The sequence below is a fragment of the Lithobates pipiens genome, unplaced genomic scaffold (genome assembly GCF_037356315.1).
Source record: "Lithobates pipiens isolate NorthernLeopardFrog02 unplaced genomic scaffold, aLitPip1_a1.2 Scaffold_8, whole genome shotgun sequence".
NCBI classification, from domain to species: Eukaryota; Metazoa; Chordata; class Amphibia; order Anura; family Ranidae; genus Lithobates; species Lithobates pipiens.
Genome location: NW_027507903.1, coordinates 180,548,026 through 180,568,789, shown reverse-complemented (window position 1 = coordinate 180,568,789; position 20,764 = coordinate 180,548,026). Strand labels below are relative to the sequence as shown.

Below are 20,764 nucleotides of genomic sequence, written 5' to 3'. Positions count from 1 at the left end.
CTGATAGGCAGCACAAATGTACAGTATATGATGGTACGGATGGATGTCAGTGCCAAATAATAATGCCTGCCAATCAGTGATGCCCATTGTGGGCACTGATTGGCATCTATTGTGTGCACTGATTGGCATCCATTGTGGGCACTGATTGCATCCCTGGTGGTCTAGGGTGGCATACCTGATGGTGACATCACTGGTGGTCCTAGTGACATCCCTGGTGGTCCAGTGTGGGCATCCTCGGGGGGCTGCACTGATAATCATTCAGCACAGACTCTCCTGTGAAAGGAGCAGCCGATCGGCTGTCTTCTACTCGCATCTGACAGATGCGAGTAGAGGACACTGCTCTGTTGTATAGAAGTTCTTCTCCCAGTGATCGCGGAGGGGAAGAGAAGGGACAGCCGTCCGGATGATCTGAGTGCAGGGAACAGAGTAATAACAGCTTTCATTTCACATTGCTGTGTTCCCCCCCACTCGCTGTCTTATATAGACCCTTCTCCTGGTCCCGGGACTTTGATAGACAGATCATCCATCCAATCCCAAGGCGGGAAATCTGTCAATCAAAATTCCCTGACCAGGGGGTGGAGCTGTGACATTGAGCAGCAGGAACACAGCAATTGAAAGGAAAGTCGTTACCACCTTGTTCCCTCCGCTCTGATCACAGGCTGCATGGTGGACACAGGCTGTATGGAGGGCACAGGCTGCATGGAGGGCACAGGCTGCATGGAGGGCACAGGCTGCATGGAGGGCACAGGCTGCATGGAGGGCAGAGGATGCATGGTGGGCAGAGGCTGCATTGCTGGGCATAGGCAGGCTGCATTGGTGGGCATGGATAAAGTTGTTGTTAATATTTATTTGTATAACTTAATTCTGCATAAAACATTTAAGTGTAATTTCATGAGATAATTTGTGAGGGCGTGTTTTGGGCTGAGGCAGGGTTGGGGTTGGGTGGGGCAACTGGTGTCGAGTAACCCTTTGGGCCTGGCTAGTAGCTCAGGACCGAATTTAGGTCTTTGTCATTTGTCATTTTTTCCAGCAAGAAAAGGTTTTCCTGAAGCCAAAACAATAGAGAAAAGGTAAAAAAATAAGTAATTTTACAACTGCTGTTACAGTTGTACAAATAACCTTGCCAGCTATTACTGTCCAACATGCCCTGGAACAAAGAAAAGGAGACCTGGTTAAAAAAAAAAAATAGTCATAAAGACTCAGGGGGACCGTGGCTCTGAAGGGGAGGTTCCCAAACTGAAAGTGGTTGCCCCCACTTTCTCCAGCCAGAGGGCCACAGTTTCCATCTGGAACTTTGTGACTTTCTTTTTGATCAGAATTTTTTTTTATTGTGCAAAAAATTAAAGAAGGTACAAACAATCAGAGATAGCACAGAGAAAACAAAGAATAATCACCTCACAAAGTGCGTACTATCCTCTAAGAAGGCATCCTCAATGAACAATGTGAATACCCATCCCAAGGCAGTATCCATTGTATCCTGAAATCCCCAATCTCACTCAAGTCCTGTATCTAGGGCATTCCTGTCCCCTCTCCTAGACTTGGAGCACTCTGGTAAGAACAAGTAGAGGAGAAGCTACTCCCAGGTTCTCTAACCACTCTTGCCAGATATTGGTGAATTTACCCGATACATTCCTGTCCCTTACAAGTATAGCATTCACCTGTTGTATCCATTGATTGGTAACTTGGGGCATTTTATTGATTTGAGGTTCAGAATGAGCCTGACCCTGAAGTTGGGATACAGCTTTGTGCACTCTGCACTAAAGAGACAAAAGGCACATCTGACAGCCAAAAAAAAGGGGGAGGCCGGGTTCTGAGATTCCAGTTTGTAATTGAAGGAAATAACCTCCGATATCCAGGCGTCTGTAATCTCCTGGCACCAGCTGTTGGCAAAGGTCAGCAAACAAATCCCCCCACTGATCCCAGTGGGATTGCCCTTCATAGTGAAGGGGACTTGTGGCCTCATGTAGAGGGTTTGGAGGACAAAGAATTTTGGTGAAAGAAAAGAAGCCTATTTGGGACAAAAGAGTGATTTCCTTCTTCCACCTGTGATCTACTTAACGTAGTATCCACAGATTACCAAAAAGGCGTTCACTTTCAAAAATCATTCTTTCTAGCCTTTTCTTACAGACCGAAACTTTAGCCAAAGAATTCTTAGTTTTTCTACAAGCAGTACAATATGTGCAAATTAACAGAGTGCATCGCTGATGCCACCCACACAGTAGAGAACAGCTGCTGGAAATAATTCCAACTGGTATTGGGAGGGAGAACTACCTCTAATACCTCTAGGGCTCCTAGCCAGACATCTGGACCCAATGTCTCACACACGGCCATGGCAACCACAACAGGCTGTGCAGTCGGTCCATATAGTGAAAAAGAGTATAGTTTCATAGGGCTCATCCACTGGGTCCCTGAAAGTAATTCTTTAACTGGAGCCTTAAGAGATTTAGGCAAGAGATAATTTTGTCTACCTTACCATTTTTGGTCAATTCCTCATCCAAATGATGCCAACGCATGCGTTCTGGATGCTCATTAGGGTTTCCCAAAATGTCGCCCATGACTGTGGAGTGAGTAGGATGAGAGGCTCGATGGCCGCAGCGCCCTGGAATCCATTATTAAAATGACTGCCGCTGCAGGAGTACACTTACCTGCCCGGGTAGCTGTGCCACCCTGGGTCAGGCCACAAGGATATTCAGCAGGGGAAGAGGAGAAGATTACTTACCAATCCTTGTAAGCGGTCCCGTTGGACCCAGAGGAAAAACTTCACCTACTTATGTCAGGCTTATCCCTCCCCCAATTAGGGTGAGGGATATTCAAGGACCTAAATCCCCCACAGGCGGACCACTGCCTTGTACCTGTGTAGCACCAGGTGTCAACACAAGCATTGCACACTGTAACCAGATGGCCTAGGCCAGTGATGGCGAACCTTGGCACCCCAGATGTTTTGGAACTACATTTCCCATGATGCTCTGGCACTCTGCAGTGTAGTGGAGCATCATGGGAAATGTAGTTCCAAAACATCTGGGGTGCCAAGGTTCGCCATCACTGGCCTAGGCTGTTGCTTCAGGTCCAGGACTCTTTGCTGCAGTGGCTTTGTATAGTTAGTAACAGTCTTGGTAGAGCAAACATCACATGGTAAGTGAGGTGATATGAGGAGGTGTCTGAAGTTTTTAAGTGGCTTTGCCAGTGTTCAGTCACCTGAACATGCGGAATATAACTCACTCATAATAATGAAGACCTGTGCCATGTACTGTATGAGAAAGAAAAACAGTGGGTATAGAAAAGATTCACTTGCCTGTTTTATCCAGCCGTATTTACACAGTGCCACTTATAAAATCCAAGTGAAAACACCAACATTTCAGAAAAATAAATAAATATGACAATGCAAAAACAGAATTACTGAGTTGGAAAAAGAATCACCCCCTTGTGTCAGTATTTTGTTGAAACACCCTGTGTTTTAATTACAGTCTTTAGTCTGTTTTAATATGTCTCTACTAACTTTGTACATCTAGACTTAGATGTGCCCACTTTTCTTTGCAAAATTGTTCAAGTTCAGTTAAATTTGACGGTAACTATATGTGGACTGTAGTCTTCAAGTCATTCCACGGATTTTAAATGTGGTTTAAGTCTAGGCTCTTACTAGGCCATGCAAGGACATTCACCTTTTTCTCCTTCAACCACTGTTCGGTTATTTTTGCTGTGTGTTTTGGGTCATTACCATGTTGGATGGTAAACCACCTCCCCACTGACAACTTTCTGGCAGAGGGCAGCAGATTTTTCTCAAGAATTTGATGGTGGTGGGGGGCATGGTTTGATAGCTGACCTTTCAGGATGCTAATGACTGAGCTTCGTCTCTTCTCATACATCCGTCCAGTCATCCTGAACATTCTCTGCTTTCTCCAGAGTTGGCACATGGTGCTCCACTGCCCTTACTCTGCCTCCCAGCTGCTGCCATGGTAAAATGGGGCAGAAAAAGAAGTCTACCCCCGCTGAGAAACTTACCGGTCGGCTCCCACAAAGCTCCGACATATCTGCCACCGGATCTCATAGCTGAAGCTTCCTCTACTTCTGCTCTTCAGCCTGAGGATGCCACTGACACTTGCTGTGTCTCTCCCTCTCTCGACAGTACCAAACTAGCGCCCACAGATACAGCAGATGAAGAGATCCCTGCCACAGGGCCTACACTAGCTTAGACCATACAGGCTATACAAGACAGCAGGGCTTCTCTCATAGCTCAGATTGACTCCATCCATATAGATTTCTCCCTCCTTAAGCAAGATGTGTAAAACCTAAGGGAGAGAAAGGGTATCAGCTCTATGGAGGACTTTATGGCCCCCCGTTCTACATTTGTGCAGAATGCCACCTTCAAAATGGCATCCCTCAGAGCCAAGCTGGATGACCCTGAAAACTGCTCACGCTGCAACAACCTCCACTTTGCGGGCTTTCTGGAGAAATCTGAAGGTACTCTAAATGGTTCCTGGTCTCCAGACTAATGGAAACTCTGGGGGCTAAGACCCTTCCAGTATCCTTTGCTATAAAACGGGCGCACAGAACCCCCCCTCCCCTTTGGGGTCTCCCCATGGCCAATGAGGATGGCAACCTTGTAAAAAGGAACACAAGGGAAGAGCCCTAATAGATTCCTAGAGTGGTCTCTATAGGACTGACAGGATGGGGCTGGCATCCCACGGAGTCACAGGAGAATGTACAGGAGGCACAATATGAGCAAAACCCTACTCAAAGGCCTTCACCAAGGAGTGAGAGGCAAGTAGCCTCTGTAAGAGATCCACCAAGGCAGAGACTTCACCCTTGAAGATAAACAAAGCCAAACACTGATATAGACTAGACTGCAAAAAAGTCAGAATGCATCCCATGGAGTAATTCCTGGAATGGAACTTCCTGTGTTAGAACTGAAAATGTACAGCACAGTGTTAAAGCACATGAATTCTGGTGTAAATAAGAAGAACATTGTTAAAATATTTGAAGACTACTTTGCAACCAGTGATGTGGTCTATTAGCAAACTGCTAAGTCCAAGCAGTATCACATGACAGGGGGGATTAACATTGCTGATCCCCTGGGTGGCTGATATCAGTAATTTCAGTGGGGAAAATTGCCTTGTTCAAGTCTGAGGTATTATCTAGCACTTGCATTATTTCACTGGTAACACAGACCAGATCTATCTTAGGCCTTTGCAGACAAACTACAACCCTTCTGTGACAATGACAATACAATCACTATGAATGTGCTCCACCATAGGTAAAACAATATCATGCTTTGTGCAGTCAGAAATGCAGGGTGGTATAGACGTTAAATCAGGACTGAGATGGTTTACTTTGACTCTGCTTCTGATACTAGGGAACAGTAAATATAATAAGCAAATAATGTAATGCCCTTGTAGGGAAAAGCAAGAAGTACAAACTGCAGCAGCATAGTGGGTAATGTAAGATGCCTTTATTGTCTCGTCTCTGTCTAGCTTCTAGAGTCCCTGTAAATGTATAGAGAGCTCCCATGTCAAATCCTGGCAGAGTAAGGCAGATGTAACACCAGCAGCAGTTTTTTTTTAAAGATGAAAAAAAAATCAAGCCTTGACTTATAAAAAGGCCCTGTGCTTTCCAAAAAGGATCTTGTTTGAATGTGTCATATACAAATGTAAACGTTTTTTCAGTGGGTTTAATTGATGCCATTATAAAAACTTACCAGGTGCAAAAAACATTAAATAGAGAATTAAACCGATAAGTGCAGTCCAGGAATATGATGTTGGACAGTAATTATAAGCCCAAAATGAACCGGATGTAGATCTGGATTCATTTGTACATCTGAAATAAAAGAAATGCATTGTCACAAATCGTTTTCTTGGGTTGCTAAGGGCATTATCATTCGTGCACTTTAGGTGTAATTCATAAATCTGTATTGCGTTAATCACTTTAAACATGTATAAAATGTCTATGACAATTCACTAGACTAAAAAGATACAGGTAGAAAGTACAAAAAACAAAACAAAAGACGTACTCAGTTAGTATAGAAAAATTATATAAACTGCGCTCAGGAGAGGATTACATGTGAAAAATACACAAATAGAGATGCAAATAAATAAAAATGAACACAAACTATAGGCAGCAGCTCTGAGTGGGATACAAGCACTGAAATAAATGGAAAATATGGAAAGCTGCGCCAGTACCAATATATAATAAAACTAACTGTATAAAATGAAAATATATAGAGGGTATATGGCTCTCATACAAAATAAATGCCTAAAGAGCAATCACCCATTGTGCATATAGCAAACACAAAAACATATTTAAGTAGAGAACAGGTAGTCCATGTGAAATGTAAAACTGCATATAAAAATTAAAGTGAAGGTAGAAAGATTTTTTATAGTCCAATAAGGTGTTCCAATGTAAAGGCGATAAACATGTCACCACCGTGAATCCACACAAAGCTGAAGATCTGTTCCCGTCACCAGATAAGTGATGCGCTTACCAAAAATATAGACAATAACAGCCTTATTGACACTAGTCCGCGGCAGGGTAATGGAACATCAAATCACAGTACTTGCATCCAAAATGGCCCTTAACGTAGGTATATGGCGATACCCCAGCCTTTAGAGCTCCAATGGTCAATGGTCACATATATCTCCGGTAACACCATTAAAGAAAAAGAGATGCCTATGTTTTATGTGTTGATCTTATCTTGGCCTATGGTCTCTTGCTATTCTGACTTTAGAAGCGAAATGATAATCATTTCTAAAGGCTGGGGTATCGCCATATACCTACGTTAAGGGCCATTTTGGATGCAAGTACTGTGATTTGATGTTCCATTACCCTGCCGCGGACTAGTGTCAATAAGGCTGTTATTGTCTATATTTTTGGTAAGCACATCACTTATCTGGTGACGGGAACAGATCTTCAGCTTTGTGTGGATTCACGGTGGTGACATGTTTATCGCCTTTACATTGGAACACCTTATTGGACTATAAAAAATCTTTCTACCTTCACTTTAATTTTTATATGCAGTTTTACATTTCACATGGACTACCTGTTCTCTACTTAAATATGTTTTTGTGTTTGCTATATGCACAATGGGTGATTGCTCTTTAGACATTTATTTTGTATGAGAGCCATATACCCTCTATATATTTTCATTTTATACAGTTAGTTTTATTATATATTGGTACTGGCGCAGCTTTCCATATTTTCCACTCAGTTAATATGTTACAGTTATGTGCCATTTTGCAACCTATACTTACGTTGCCACCCCGTTTCTCCACCTCATTCAATCATAGAACACTTTGCATTCACGCAGAAAAGTCACACATTATGATTTGGGCCATGCTGAGCATCCAACCTTCTGTGTTCAGAACGCACTAGGCCAGCTGCTCAGCACAGGTCCTGGAAGCAAGTAGTGATCACTGGAGTAGTAGTGGTATCTACAGTGAGGGAAAAAAAAGTATTTTATCCCCTGCTGATTTTGTAAGTTTGCCCACTGATAAAGAAATGATCAGTCTATAATTTTAATGGTAGGTTCATTTTACAGTGAGAGACAGAATGACAACAAAAAAATCCATAAAAAAGCATTTAAAAAAAAGTTATAAATTGATTTGCATTTTAATGAGTGAAATACGTATTTGACCCCCTTCACAAAACATGACTTAGTACTTGGCAAAACCCTTGTTGGCAATTACAGAGGTCAGACATTTCTTGTGGGTGGCAACCAGTTTTGCACACATCTCAGGAGGGATTTTGTCCCACTCTTTGCAGATCCTCTCCAGGTCATTAAGGTTTCGAGGCTGACGAACCTTCAGCTCCTTCCACATATTTCTATGGGATTAAGGTCTGGAGACTGTCTGGCCCACTCTAGGACATTAATGTGCTTTTTCTTAAACCACTCCTTTTTTGCCTTGCCCGTGTGTTGTGGGTCATAGTCATGTTGGAATACCCATCCACTACCCATTTTCAATGCTCCGGCTGAGGGAAGGAGGTTCTCACCCAAGATTTGACGATACATGGCCCTGTTCATCGTCCCTTTGATGCGGTAAAGTTGTACTCTCCTCTTAGCAGAAAACCCCCCCTAAAGCATTATGTTTCCAACTCCATCTTTGATGGTGGGAATGGTGTTCTTGAGGTAATAGGGTAGCATTTCTCCTCCTCCAAACACGGCGAGTTGAGTTGATGCCAAACATCTCGATTTTGGTTTCATCTGTCCACAGCACTTTCACCCAGTTCTCCTCTCAATCATACAGATGTTCATTAGCAGGCATCAGATGGGCCTGTACATGTGGTTTCTTGAGCAGGGGGACCTTGCGGGTGCTGCATAATTTTAGTCCTTTATGGCGTAGCGTGTTACCAATTGTTTTATTGGTGACAATAGGCCCAGCTGCCTTGAGATCATTGACAAGATTCTACCGTGCAGTTCTGGGCGGATTCCTCACCATTCTCATGATCATTGAAACTCCACGAGGTGAGATCTTGCATGGTGCCTCAGACTGAGGGAAATTGACAGAATAATTTCACCAACTGTTGTCACCCTCTCGCCAAGGTGCTTGGTGATGGTCTTGTAGCCCATTCCAGCCTTGTGTAGGTCTGCAATCTTGTCCCGGATAATCTTGGATAGCTCTTTGGTCTTGGCCATGGTAGAGAGATTGGAATCTGATTGATTAATTGCTTCTGTGGACAGTTGTCTTTTATACAGGTAACAAGCTGACATTAGAAGCACTCCTAATCTCAGCTCGTTACCTTTATAGAAGATACCTGGGAGCCAGAAATCTTGCTGATTGATAGGGGATCAAATACTGATTTCACTCATTAAAGTGGAAATCAATTTATAACTTTTTTTAAATGTATTTTATGCATTTTTTTGTTGTTATTTTGTCTGTCACTATTAAAATAAACTTACCATTAAAATTATAGACTGGTCATTTCTTTGTCAGTAGACAAATGTACAAAATCAGCAGGGGATCAAATGCACTTTTTCCTTCAATGTACCGGTACTTCAGTGATTTCCAGGTTTCAGGGACATCAGGTCAAGTATGGCACATACATAGTTAAATTGGTACAAGCTATGAAAAGCATTTCTAAAATATACATACCTGGAATTCCTCTATTTATTTGCAAGTATAGTTATCATTTTGGCCTGCTTCAGACCTATTTGCTGTGGTCATGTGCACTTCACGCCCATGGTAAAACAAAGCACTCTGCAGTGAGCTGCGGGACCATTAATTTAGAATCACACCCCAATGCACAAGTATTGTAGGTGCCAACAGACTCATGCTACAGCGCATTCTATGAAATGGTTGCCTTAATGTAACACGTGTTACCATGTATGTAGTAGCACACCACAATGAAACACAATGTGAATCGGGCCTTAATATTTTTATTTGGACTGCTGATCCTATCATATGTGCAATATGAGGACTTGTGAGGAGGCTTCCCAAAATGGCAGACAGTATGTGTTTTCTATAGGTTTTCTGAGAAGCTTCAAACTTAAATTTCAGCTGCTATATTACAGGTTTCAAGTTGTAACAAATAGGCTTTAAAGCAGTTTGTAGAGGGCGGCTAAAGCCTACCATAGATAGATCGAATCTCGTCCAGTTCAGCAGGGACTGGCCTAGATTCGATCCATCTATAGGCAGGCCTGGTTCTACTGAAGTCAATTCATCTATCAACTTCGCTACAACCAGCCTGATTTTTTTCAAGCGATCAATGTGGGTCCTTATAGCTCCTGGCAGTGACCATTGTGTTCTGCCAGCAGAGAAGGCTCCCCACCAGCAGAAAAGAATAGCACTGTTTGAGGGATTTCCCCTATCAACAGATGGGAGTAATAGAGTAATTTTCTTTCCTTCCACCCGTATATCTATGGTCAATCCATCTATCAACTTCGCTATAACCAGCCTGATTTTTTTCATGCGATCAATGTCGGTCCTTATAGCCCCTGGCAGTGACCATTGTGTTCTGCCAGCAGAGAAGGCTCCCCGCCAGCATGAAAAGAATAGCACTGTTTGAGGGATTTCCCCTATCAACAGATGGGAGTAATAGAGTGATCTTCTTTCCTTCCACCCGTATAGCTATGGTTTGCTTTATTATGGTTCTAAAGGTAGGTGTCTTTTTTTTACCTTAATGCATTCTCTGCATTAAGGTAAAGCCTTCTGTGTGACGCTCCCCCCAGCCCCTACATATACTTACCTGAGCCTGATCTAGGGTTGCCACCTTTTCTTCAAGCTAAACCCGAACACTTTAACAGCGCAGAGCAAATTTTTACCTCTCCTTAGAGACCCCCCATTAGAACAGAGTGCCCTTATATCAGTGCCCTATTAGATTAAAGACCCCCATTATATGAGAGTCCCTTTATATCAGTGCCCCCTAAAGACTTCCATCAGTTCAGGAATCCCCCTTTCACATTAAAGTCCCCTTTAGATCAGGAGTCCCCCTTCATCAGGTTTCGGGAGTCTGGAGTCCCCCTTTACACCAGGAGTCACCCTTTACATTAGGAGCACTGTACTGAGCATCAATGGTCCCCATATGAGATCAGAGTCCCCCCCCTTCACATCAGAGTCCTCCCTCACAACAGCAGGGGTCTGTTATATCAGTAACTCCACATATCAAGGGCCCCTTTACATTAGGAGCCCTCCTTAAATCAAGAGACCCTCTTTCAAATCTCAATTTACATTAGTAGTCTTCTTTACATCAGTACCCCGGTGTGAAAGTAGGGGGCAGAGTGATAGGAGGGTAGCAGAGTGTGACAGGGGGGCACATAGTGACAGGAGGGGGGGCACAGTGTGACAGGAGGGGGATGCAGAGTGTGACAGGAGGGGGATGCAGAGTGTGACAGGAGGGGGATGCAGAGTGTGACAGGAGGAGGGGGTGCAGGGTGTGACAGGAGGAGAGGGTGCAGGGTGTGACAGGAGGGGGTGCTGGGTGTGACAGGAGGGGGTGCAGGGTGTGACAGGAGGGGGTGCAGTGTGACAGGAGGGGGTGCAGTGTGACAGGAGGGGGTGCAGTATGTGAAAGGAGGGAGTGAAGTGTGTGAAAGGAGGGAGTGCAGAGTGACAGGAGGGGATGCGGTGTGACAGGAGGGGGTGCAGTTTGACAGGAGGGGGTGCAGAGTGTGACAGGAGGGGGTGCAGAGTGTGACAGGAGGGGGTGCAGGGTGTGACAGGAGGGGATGCAGAGTGTGACAGGAGGGGGGCAGAGTGTGACAGGAGGGGGGGCAGAGTGTGACAGGAGGGGGGGCAGAGTGTGACAGGAGGGGGAAGAGTGTGACAGAAGGGGGTGCAGTGTGTGAAAGGAGGGAGTGCAGTGTGTGAAAGGAGGGAGTGCAGAGTGACAGGAGGGGATGCGGTGTGACAGGAGGGGGTGCAGTTTGACAAGAGGGGTGCAGAGTGTGACAGGAGGGGGTGTGGTGTGACAGCAGGGGGTGCAGCGTGTGACAGGAGGGGGTGCGGTGTGACAGGAGGGGGTGCAGAGTGACAGGAGGGGGTGCAGAGTGACAGGAGGGGTGCAGAGTGACAGGAGGGGTGCAGAGTGACAGGAGGGGGTGCGGCGTGACAGCAGGGGGTGCGGCGTGACAGGAGGGGGTGCGGCGTGACAGGAGGGGGTGCGGTGTGACAGGAGGGGCCCGTGCAAATACAGAGGAGGGGTGCAAATACAGAGGAGGGGGGGCAATTACAGAGAAGGGAGGGACAATTACAGAGAAGGGAGGGACAATTACAGAGGAAGGGGGTGCAAATACAGGAGGAGAGGGGAAATTACAGAGAGGGGGCAATTACAGAGAAGGGGGGGCAATTACAGAGGAGTGGGGTGCAAATACACAGGAGGGGGTGGCAAACACAGAAGGGTCAAAACATAAGGGAGAGAGAGGCGACAGGCAGCTGCTGGTGCAGAAGTTTTTAATAAAATAAATGCTTAAAAGAAATCCACTCACTCTCCATGTCAGAGCTGTATATGTCAGTCTGTGAAGTTGGCTATCCCATCCTCCCCTCCGATCCACGCTGCTCTTATCACTGAATCGGGAAACTCATGTGAACTCATGTGAACTGTCAGCCTCTGATGATGGAGGCGTGGTTAAGCCTCTGGAATGCTCTGATTGGTCACAGCATCCCAAGTTGATAGCTCACTGCAGTCTCCCCGCAGCTCTGTATCCTTGGCTTCCTCCAGCGATTCAGTGATAAGAGCAGCGTGGATCGGAGGGGAGGATGGGACATCCAACTTCACAGACTGACATATACAGCTCTGACATGTAGAGTGAGTGGATTGCTTTTAAGCATTTATTTTATTAAAACCTTCCGCACCAGCAGCTGTCTGTCGCCCGCTCTCTCTCATATGTTTTGATTGCTCTGTAATTGCTCCCCCGCCTGCCGCTCCGATGCCCCTGCTGTCCAGGTCCCCCTTTGTGCTGGGGCTCGTAAAAGGAGGCCCCATGGTACCCCTGTCAGCTGGAAATGGTGTCCGGGTGTGAGGCAGAGGGAAACCCGGGCACAGCCTCCTAAACCCGTACTGTCTGGGTCAAAACCGGACAGGTTGCAACCCTAGCCTGATCTTGAGCTAGTGCTGTCAATCACAGCCAGTGAGAGGTGGGGCATGTGTATTATTGTTTTGAATGTCCTCTATTATCATTTAATGATTGCTTTTAGCTTAAAAGATAAGAAAATGTCACACAGCGTTTGCTAAATATTTCTTCACCCTTTCCCACTTGATCTAGGCCATCCTTCCCTCGCTGTATATTCGGACAGATCTAGGCACAGAGTCCATTGGTATTCTGCCACAATCTTTACATTTGGCCAGTGGGTCTTCTATGTTCCACTGTTGTGTGCAGTAGAGCCCTAGGAGGAGAATGATATATCTTCCCAGACCCATAGAAATCTATGGGGTTTCATGTGTAGGGTCAGGACCCAGAACCATTATCTTCTCTAACCTCTAGCGATCACAAACATGCCAGAAGTCAGCTTCTGGCACAGGAAGTCTTCCATCGCTAATGTCTTATTTGCAACTCCCTTCAGTAAATCATTTGACATGTAGAAGTCACAAATAAGTTATTAGTGAAAGGAGACTTCCTGTGCTGGAAGCCAATTGCAAAATATCCCTGCAGATTAAAGATAAACAGCACTGTATCTAAGTGCCAGGTCTGCCCTGTATGTACTATAAAAGGTCTTTTGGATAAGCCAAGACACTGCCAATACTTGGAGCATGCACAGTAAAGGCAGAAAGGTAATAACATTGAGTAATTACTATGCACGTGCAGTAGAATCAATGTTTAAATGCAGACCAGTGCAATTAAAATCAGCAATACCCAATGAGCAGGCCAGCCTGTGTGGTTCCTGCAGCAAGTCAGTCTGTGTTACAATGGGACATGACTTTCTAATTTCTGGCCTCTTTATCAGGTTTCCCAACCTATCCCCCTAGCTTGTTCTGCAGCTAACTGCAGCTGACTACCATCCTCCTCCCTTCGTGCCATACTAGCAACGCCAACTACCATTCCCACCACTGAACTGGATACCCCATTCTCTCGTCCTGCCTTTAGCCTCCTCCTATATGCGCACAATTTTAACATATAAAAATGCATATAAAAAAGGATAGTTCAGACTCCAGGATTACACCTAGGACCTTGGCGTGGGGGGGAGGGTTGATAGTTGAGCCGCTGATTTTGACAGAGAAATCAGGGGAAGTACCACGTGGGGGAGGAAATATCATGAGCTTGGTTTTGGATAGGTTGAGTTTGAGGAAGTGATGTGACATCCAGGCTGATATGTCTGTTAGTAAGTTGGTGATGCATGAGGAGACAGATGGAACGAGTTGGGCGATGGTGAGGTAGCTTTGGGTGTCGTCTGAGTAGCGATGATATTTAACTATTTATCAACTGACCCAGGGAGGAGGTGTAGATTGAGAAAAGGAAAGGTCCAAGAGCAGAACCTTGGGGGTCTCCAACGGAGAGAGGAACAGGAGAGAAGGAAGGAGAGTTGTAAGTTACACTGAAGGAGTGGTGGGATAGGTAGGATGAGAACCAAAAGAGTACAGTCATGGAGACCAAAGGAGTGGAGTTTTTTGAGGAGGAGGGAGGGGGTTGTCCACTGTATCAAAGGCAGCAGAGAGGTCCAGGAGAAGTTGAACAAAATAGTGTCCATTGGGTTTAGCCGTTAGTAGGTTGTTGGCGAGTTTAAGGAGAGAAGTTTCCATTGAGTGTTGAGAATGAAATCCAAAATGAAGGGGATCAAGAAGTTTGTTCATAGTCAGATGGTCACTCAGTCGGTTGCAGACCAGTCTTTCAAGGAGTTTGGAGAAGGAGAGTAAGGGGATGGGAGGGGATGTTTTTAAGATTGGTGGGGTCCAGTGAGGACTTTTTAAGGATAGGGGTGGCTAGCACATGTTTTAGAGAGTTGGGGGGAAGATGCCAGAAGAGAGGGAGAGATTGAAAATTTGAGTTTATAGTAGGAGCCTGTATCCATTGCTTCAGGTCAAGAGATGAGGCTAGACTGAGAAGTTTAGAAGTAGTAGTAGTATTAGCATTAACAGGGATGTTGAAGTCACCGAGAATTATAGTGGGGATTTCAGAAGAGAGAAAGTAGGGTAGGCAGGCAGAGAAGTCATCCAGCAAGGTTGATACGGATCCAGGGGGCCAGAAGATGACAGCAATTCTTAGAGAAACAGGAGAAAATAGGCAAATACAATGTGCCTGGGGGAGTGAGTCCAGAGATGGCCACCATGGGAGGGGGAAGCAGGAGAAGTAGGGAAGTATTAGTATTAAAAAGTCCCAATCTTACCATGCCTTGTGAATAATATTAACAGACCCCTCCAATGCAGCATCTTTAAACATTCATCCAATTGTGATCCAATGCAGTGCCTCATGACCCCAATGTTCCTGCACTCACCAGAGATTGTGGACCCCCTGCTTTACAGCAAGGACCTGCCTCACTTGTGGATATACCCTTCCCAGGTCTTTAGGTATGAACTGTATTTCTTTCTTTGTTGTCCTCCACACCTTTTCACCAGGTCCCCACAATGGGCAATACCTCTCCATTCAGTATGTATTAAGAGAAAAAAAAAAAGGAGGGAAAATTCCAAAGTGCAGTAACTTTGATCTTTTATTTAAAATATAAAATACATTGCACTCAACTGTATTTAAAACAGCAAAGGCGTTTAAGACTTGAAAGTGCCACGGCATGCACGTCATGGGCTGGAAGTAACGTCAACGGAAAGCCCCGCTCAATAAGTTTTTCCTCGCCGAATGTGCGTCTTCAGGAGCCATTGTTTCCAGTGCCAGCTACGACCCTTATATATACACGGAGCTCCATCTACTACACTCTGTGGTTCACATTCTCTTACTTCATTCTCTCAACCTGATATTTAATAAAAGGTATACTCGGCCTCACCTTAATTGCACAATAGCATTCACGTTTCTTGTCACGGTCCTTTGATGCCCTGGAGGAGGGGCGAAACGCGTCAACACACTTCCTGTTCATGTTTACCACTGACGCAATTTCCGCCTCCGTGGAATGCATGCCATACAGTGGTGATCTTGGATGTTTTCACTGATGCCTATTTTTGCCAGATATCCTGTAAGTGGTGCCTTTAATGCACGTGATAATTTATTTTAGTGGTATTTCACTATGAGTTTTTTCTCTATTTCCCCATCCATGGAGTGTGGCGTATCCTTTCTGTTATAAAGTACCCTCTTGGAAGATTTTTTGAGGAACCATCCTACACATCCCCAGATCAATAGATCACTGTCTTTTTGACCCCAGACTGCGAAGCTGAGGGTCCATTGTTTCTGGTGAGTGGGGTCACCAAAGGGGGGAGTCACCTCACACATTGCTAAGTTTGGAGCACCATTGCACTTTTTTTATCATATAAGCACTTCATAGATTTGTGCATTTTGATTTTGTATGGCACAAAGACATTTATGTATATGGCACTAGTAACCATGATGTGTATTGAATAATATATGCTGCCAGCACTGTTTTATATTTTCTATCACTTTTAAGGTTACAGCACCTTTGCACAGCGGCTTCAGTTCTGTGTATATTTTTTCTATATTTATTTTGATTTAGTACTTAAGCGCAAGTTTTGAATAGTTCTATTGCACAGGTGTGCCTTAGGCTGGCCACATTAAAAGACCACTCTAAAATATGCAGTTGTAAGGTATTGGGGGGGGGGGGGGGGGGTCTGAAAAGCAGTCAGTACCATTTGCCTCAAGCAGTGCAGCACATCTCCTTCACATAGAGTTGATCAGGGTGTTGATCAGGGTGTTGATTGTGGCCTGTGGAATGTTGGTCCATTCCTCTTCAATGGCTGTGCGAAGTTGCTGGGTATTGGCAGGAACTGGAGCACACTGTTCAATACACTGATCCAGAGCCTCTCATACATGCTCAATGGGTGAAATGTCTGGGGAGTATGCTGGCCATGCAAGAACTTAGATGTTTTCAGCTTCCAGGAATTGTGTACAGAGCCTTGCAGCATGGGGCAGTGCATTATCATGCTGCAACATGAGGTGATGAACGTGGATGAATGGCACAACAATGGGCCTCAGGATCTCATCACGGTATCTCTGTGCATTCAAAATGCCATCAATAAAATGCACCCACGCTGTCTGCCATCTGTCCAGTATAGTGAAAACTGGGATTCATCCATGAAGAGAATACCTCTCCAAAGTGACAGATGCCATTGAATGTGAGCATTTTCCCACTCAAGTCAGTTATGACAATGAACTGCAGTCAAGTCGAGACCCTGATGAGGGCAACGAGCATGCAGATGAGCTTCCCTGAGATGGTTTCTGACAGCTTGTGCAGAAATTCTTTTGTTATACAAACCGATTGTTGCAGCAGCTGTCTGGGTGACTGGTATAAGATGATCTTGGAGGTGAAGATGTTGGATGTTGAGGTCCTGGGCTGGTGTGGTTACACATGGTCTGTGGTTGTAAGGCCGGTTGGATGTACTACCAAATTCTCTGAATTGTCTTTGGAGATGTGCTTATGGTAGAGAAATGAACATCCAATTCAAGGGCAACAGCTCTTGTGGACATTCCTGCAGTCAGCATGCCAATTGCACGCTCCCTCAAAACTTGCGACATCTGTGGCATTGTGCTGTGTGATAAAACTGCAGATTTTAGAGTGGCCTTTTATTGTGGCCAGCCTAAGGCACACTTGTGCAATAATCATGCTGTCTAATCAGCATCTTGATATGCCACATCTGTGAGGTGCATGGATTATCTTGGCCAAGGAGACGTGCTCACTAACACAGATTTAGACAGATTTGTGAATATTATTTTAGAGAAATAGGCCTTTAGTGTACATAGAAAAAGTCGTAGATCTTTGCGTTCAGCTCATGATACATAGGGGAAACCACAAAAGTGTTGTGTTTATAATATTGCTCAGTGTATATATAATTTTGTTGTTTTTTAAAATTTTTTTTTTATTTTTTTTTTTATGTTTTATGCTCATTGTTGTATTTGTATTAGATACAGGACGTAATATACCAGCAATATGGGGCAATGAAGATGAGGCCGAGTACACCTTTTAGGAAATGATTGAGACTGTAAAGTGGGTGGAATTGGAACCGCTGGGTGTAGAAAGCAGAGTTCTGTATATATAATGGTTGTAGCTGGAATCATAAATGTTCCTGAAGACACACATTGGACGAAGCGAAAACACGTTAAAAGGTCTTTCTGGTGGCGTAATTTCCAGCTTGTGGAAATTGTAATTCTTTCCACTTATCTTCTTCATCCTCTCTATTAGACTTCTTCCTCTTCCCTTTTCTCTCTTGAAGAAGACTTGAAGAAGACTAAGTTGTCTACTACACAGATGGTGTTGTTTGTTCAACTTTTATACTTCAACTTATTTTAGGATGAACTGTTACCCATGCTCCAATTGCTTATTCTTTTAACTACCCGTGAATGTTTCTCTTCACCATATTTCATGTCTTCCTATACCAATCTTTAATCCCCCCCCCCCCCCACTGTTTGGTGGAATACTAGTCAGTACCAGTGTACTAAAGTATATTTGCATTGAAATAATAAATCACTTATAATGTTGGGTGCCTCAAGTGTGGGGATGCTGCTGCATTATCCAAGTATTAGTTTTGTTTTTATGAGAAACACTGCACTAGATGCATAGGTTTTACACAAATGGAGAAACGAGTGTACAGGTAACATACAGTGGGAGGAAAGAGATGAGGGGGTTAATGTGCAGGGATAAGGGAGGTGAATGTCACATACAGAGAGAGGCTGAATATCAGATGTACAGGAGAGGAGGAAGCACTGGAAAGGGTTAAAAAAAAAAGTGAAATTCCCTCTCAAAGAATCAACTGCTGCTGATCAAATAATTCTCCATTCACATGTTACTACAATTCCTCTGTTGTTAAAGAAAGGAGAAGATCAACAATGTAAACAGTAGAATATTTACTTTTGAGATCACTGTGACTGGTCATCACAGCAATCATAAAGGTACTGAGATGCTCAGATCACCTCGTTACACTGGGGTTGATTTACTAAAACTAGAGAGTGCAAAATAAAAACCAATCAGCTTCCATTTTTTTCTTAAAGCTTAACTGAACAAGTTAGAATCTGATTGGCTACCATGCACAGGTGCACCAGATTATGCACTCTCCGATTTTAGTAAATAAACCCCACCTAGTCTGAATGCAGTCAATGTATAATGGCTCAGTTGACAGCCACTAACCAGCAAAACAACCTCTCATTACTTATTCAGTGCTGTTCATAAAGGGCACTGGGTAAATAACTGTCTACCACTTCACCTTTTATAAACAAATTGCGATTGAAAAGCAGTTAAATCTGAGTACTAAAATAAAATTAAGAATTGCACTATAGTGAAAATATAAATGTACATAAATAGCTGCTAACAAAAATGGTACAAAATACTGAGATAATTATAAATACAGTATCTCACAAAAGTGAGTACACCCCTCACATTTTTGTAAATATTTTATTATATCTTTTCATGTGTCAACACTGAAGAAATGACACTTTGCTACAATGTAAAGTAATGAGTGTACAGCTTGTATAACTCACTACTTTTTTACACATAAGTTTATATTTGCTGTCCCCTCAAAATAACTCAACATACAGCCATTAATGTCTAAACCGCTGGCAAAATAGTGAGTACACCCCTAAGTGAAAATGTTCAAATTGAGCCCAATTAGCCATTTTCCCTCCCCGGTGTCATGTGACTCGTTAGTGTTACAAGGTCTCAGGTGTGAATCGGGAACAGGTATGTTAAATTTGGTGTTATCACTCTCACTCTCTCATACTGGTCACTGGAAGTTAAACATGGCACCTCATGGCAAAGAATTCTCTGAGGATCTGAAAAAAAACAATTGTTGTTCTACATAAAGATGGCCTAGGCTATAAAAACATTGCAAAGACTCTGAAACTGAGCTGCAGCATGGTTGCCAAGACCATACAGCAGTTTAAAGTGGTTGTATAGTCAATTGTGGTACTTTTACCTACAGGACAGCCTATAATAATGCTTACCTGTAGGCAAAAAAATATCACCAAAACCTGTACGGTTTAGGAGATATTCCCCTCGCAATGAGCCGCTGACTGCAGCGGAGCATGCACACAGGGGATTCTCGGCTGAAAGTTCAGCAGACGCCGGACCCTGCCGGGAAGAAATCTCCCGCACACATGCGCGGGAGTGACGATATTGTGGCTCCGGCCATTCACAGTGCCGGAGCCGCAATACCCAGAAGAAATGCAGAGGGAACATGTCAGCTCCCTCGGCGTGGATCAAGCCAGATGTCGGTGCCTAGTTCTAAGGTAAGTATTTCATAATGAGCTAGTAAATTCAGCGGGTATACAACAACAGCTTTAACAGAACAGGCCTCACAATGGTTGACCAAGGAAGTTGAGTGCATGTGCTCAGCGTCATATCCAGAGGTTGTCTTTGGGAAATAGATGTATGAGTGCTGCCAGCATTGCTGCAGAGGCTGAAGGGGTGGGAGTCAGCTTGTCAGTGCTCAGACCATACGCCGCACACTGCATCAAATTGGTCTGCATGGCTGTCGTCCCAGAAGGTAGCCTCTTCTAAAGATGATGCACATGAAAGCCCACAAACAGTTTGCGGAAGACAAGCAAAGAACATGGATTACTGGAACCATGTCCTGTGGTCTGATGAGACCAAGATAAACGTGTTTGGTTCAGATGGTGTCAAGTGTGTGTGGCGGTAACCAGGTGAGGAGTACAAAGACAAGTGTGTCTTGCCTACAGTCAAGCATGGTGGTGGGAGTCTCATGGTCTGGGGCTGCATGAGTGCTCCCAGCACTGGGGAGCTACAGTTCATTGAGGGAACCACGAATGCCAACATGTACTGTGACATACAGCAGAGCATGACCTCCTCCCTTCGAAGACTGGGCCACAGGGCAGTATTCCAACATGATAACAACCCCAAACACACCTCCAAGATGACCACGGCCTTGCTAAAGAAGCTGAGGGTAAAGGTGATGGACTGGCCAAGCATGGCTCCAGACCTAAACCCTATTGAGTATCTATGAGGCATTCTCAAACGGAAAGTGGAGGAACGCAAGGTCTCTAAAATCCACCAGCTCCGTAATTTCGTCATGGAGGAGTGGAAGAGGACTCCAGTGGCAACCTGTGAAGCTCTGGTGAATGCCATGCCCAATAGGGTTAAGGCAGTACTGGAAAATAATGGTGGCCCTTTGGACATTTTCACTTCACTTCCCTGTTGTCACATGAAAAGATATAAAATATTTACAAAAATGTGAGGGGTGTACTCCTGTGAGATACTGCAAGTGCTGTGCTCATTAACTA

General features: G+C 44.4%; 1 protein-coding gene across 1 annotated transcript in view; it reads right to left on the bottom strand.

Annotated features, from left to right (window-relative positions):
• Window positions 1-20,764, bottom strand: part of SLC2A13 (solute carrier family 2 member 13) — a 310,239-nt gene that overhangs the window by 21,114 nt on the left and 268,361 nt on the right. The window contains exon 8 of the mRNA XM_077471319.1: window positions 5,693-5,811. Coding sequence (XP_077327445.1) covers window positions 5,693-5,811 — 119 coding nt within the window. The remainder of the gene's footprint in view (window positions 1-5,692; window positions 5,812-20,764) is intronic.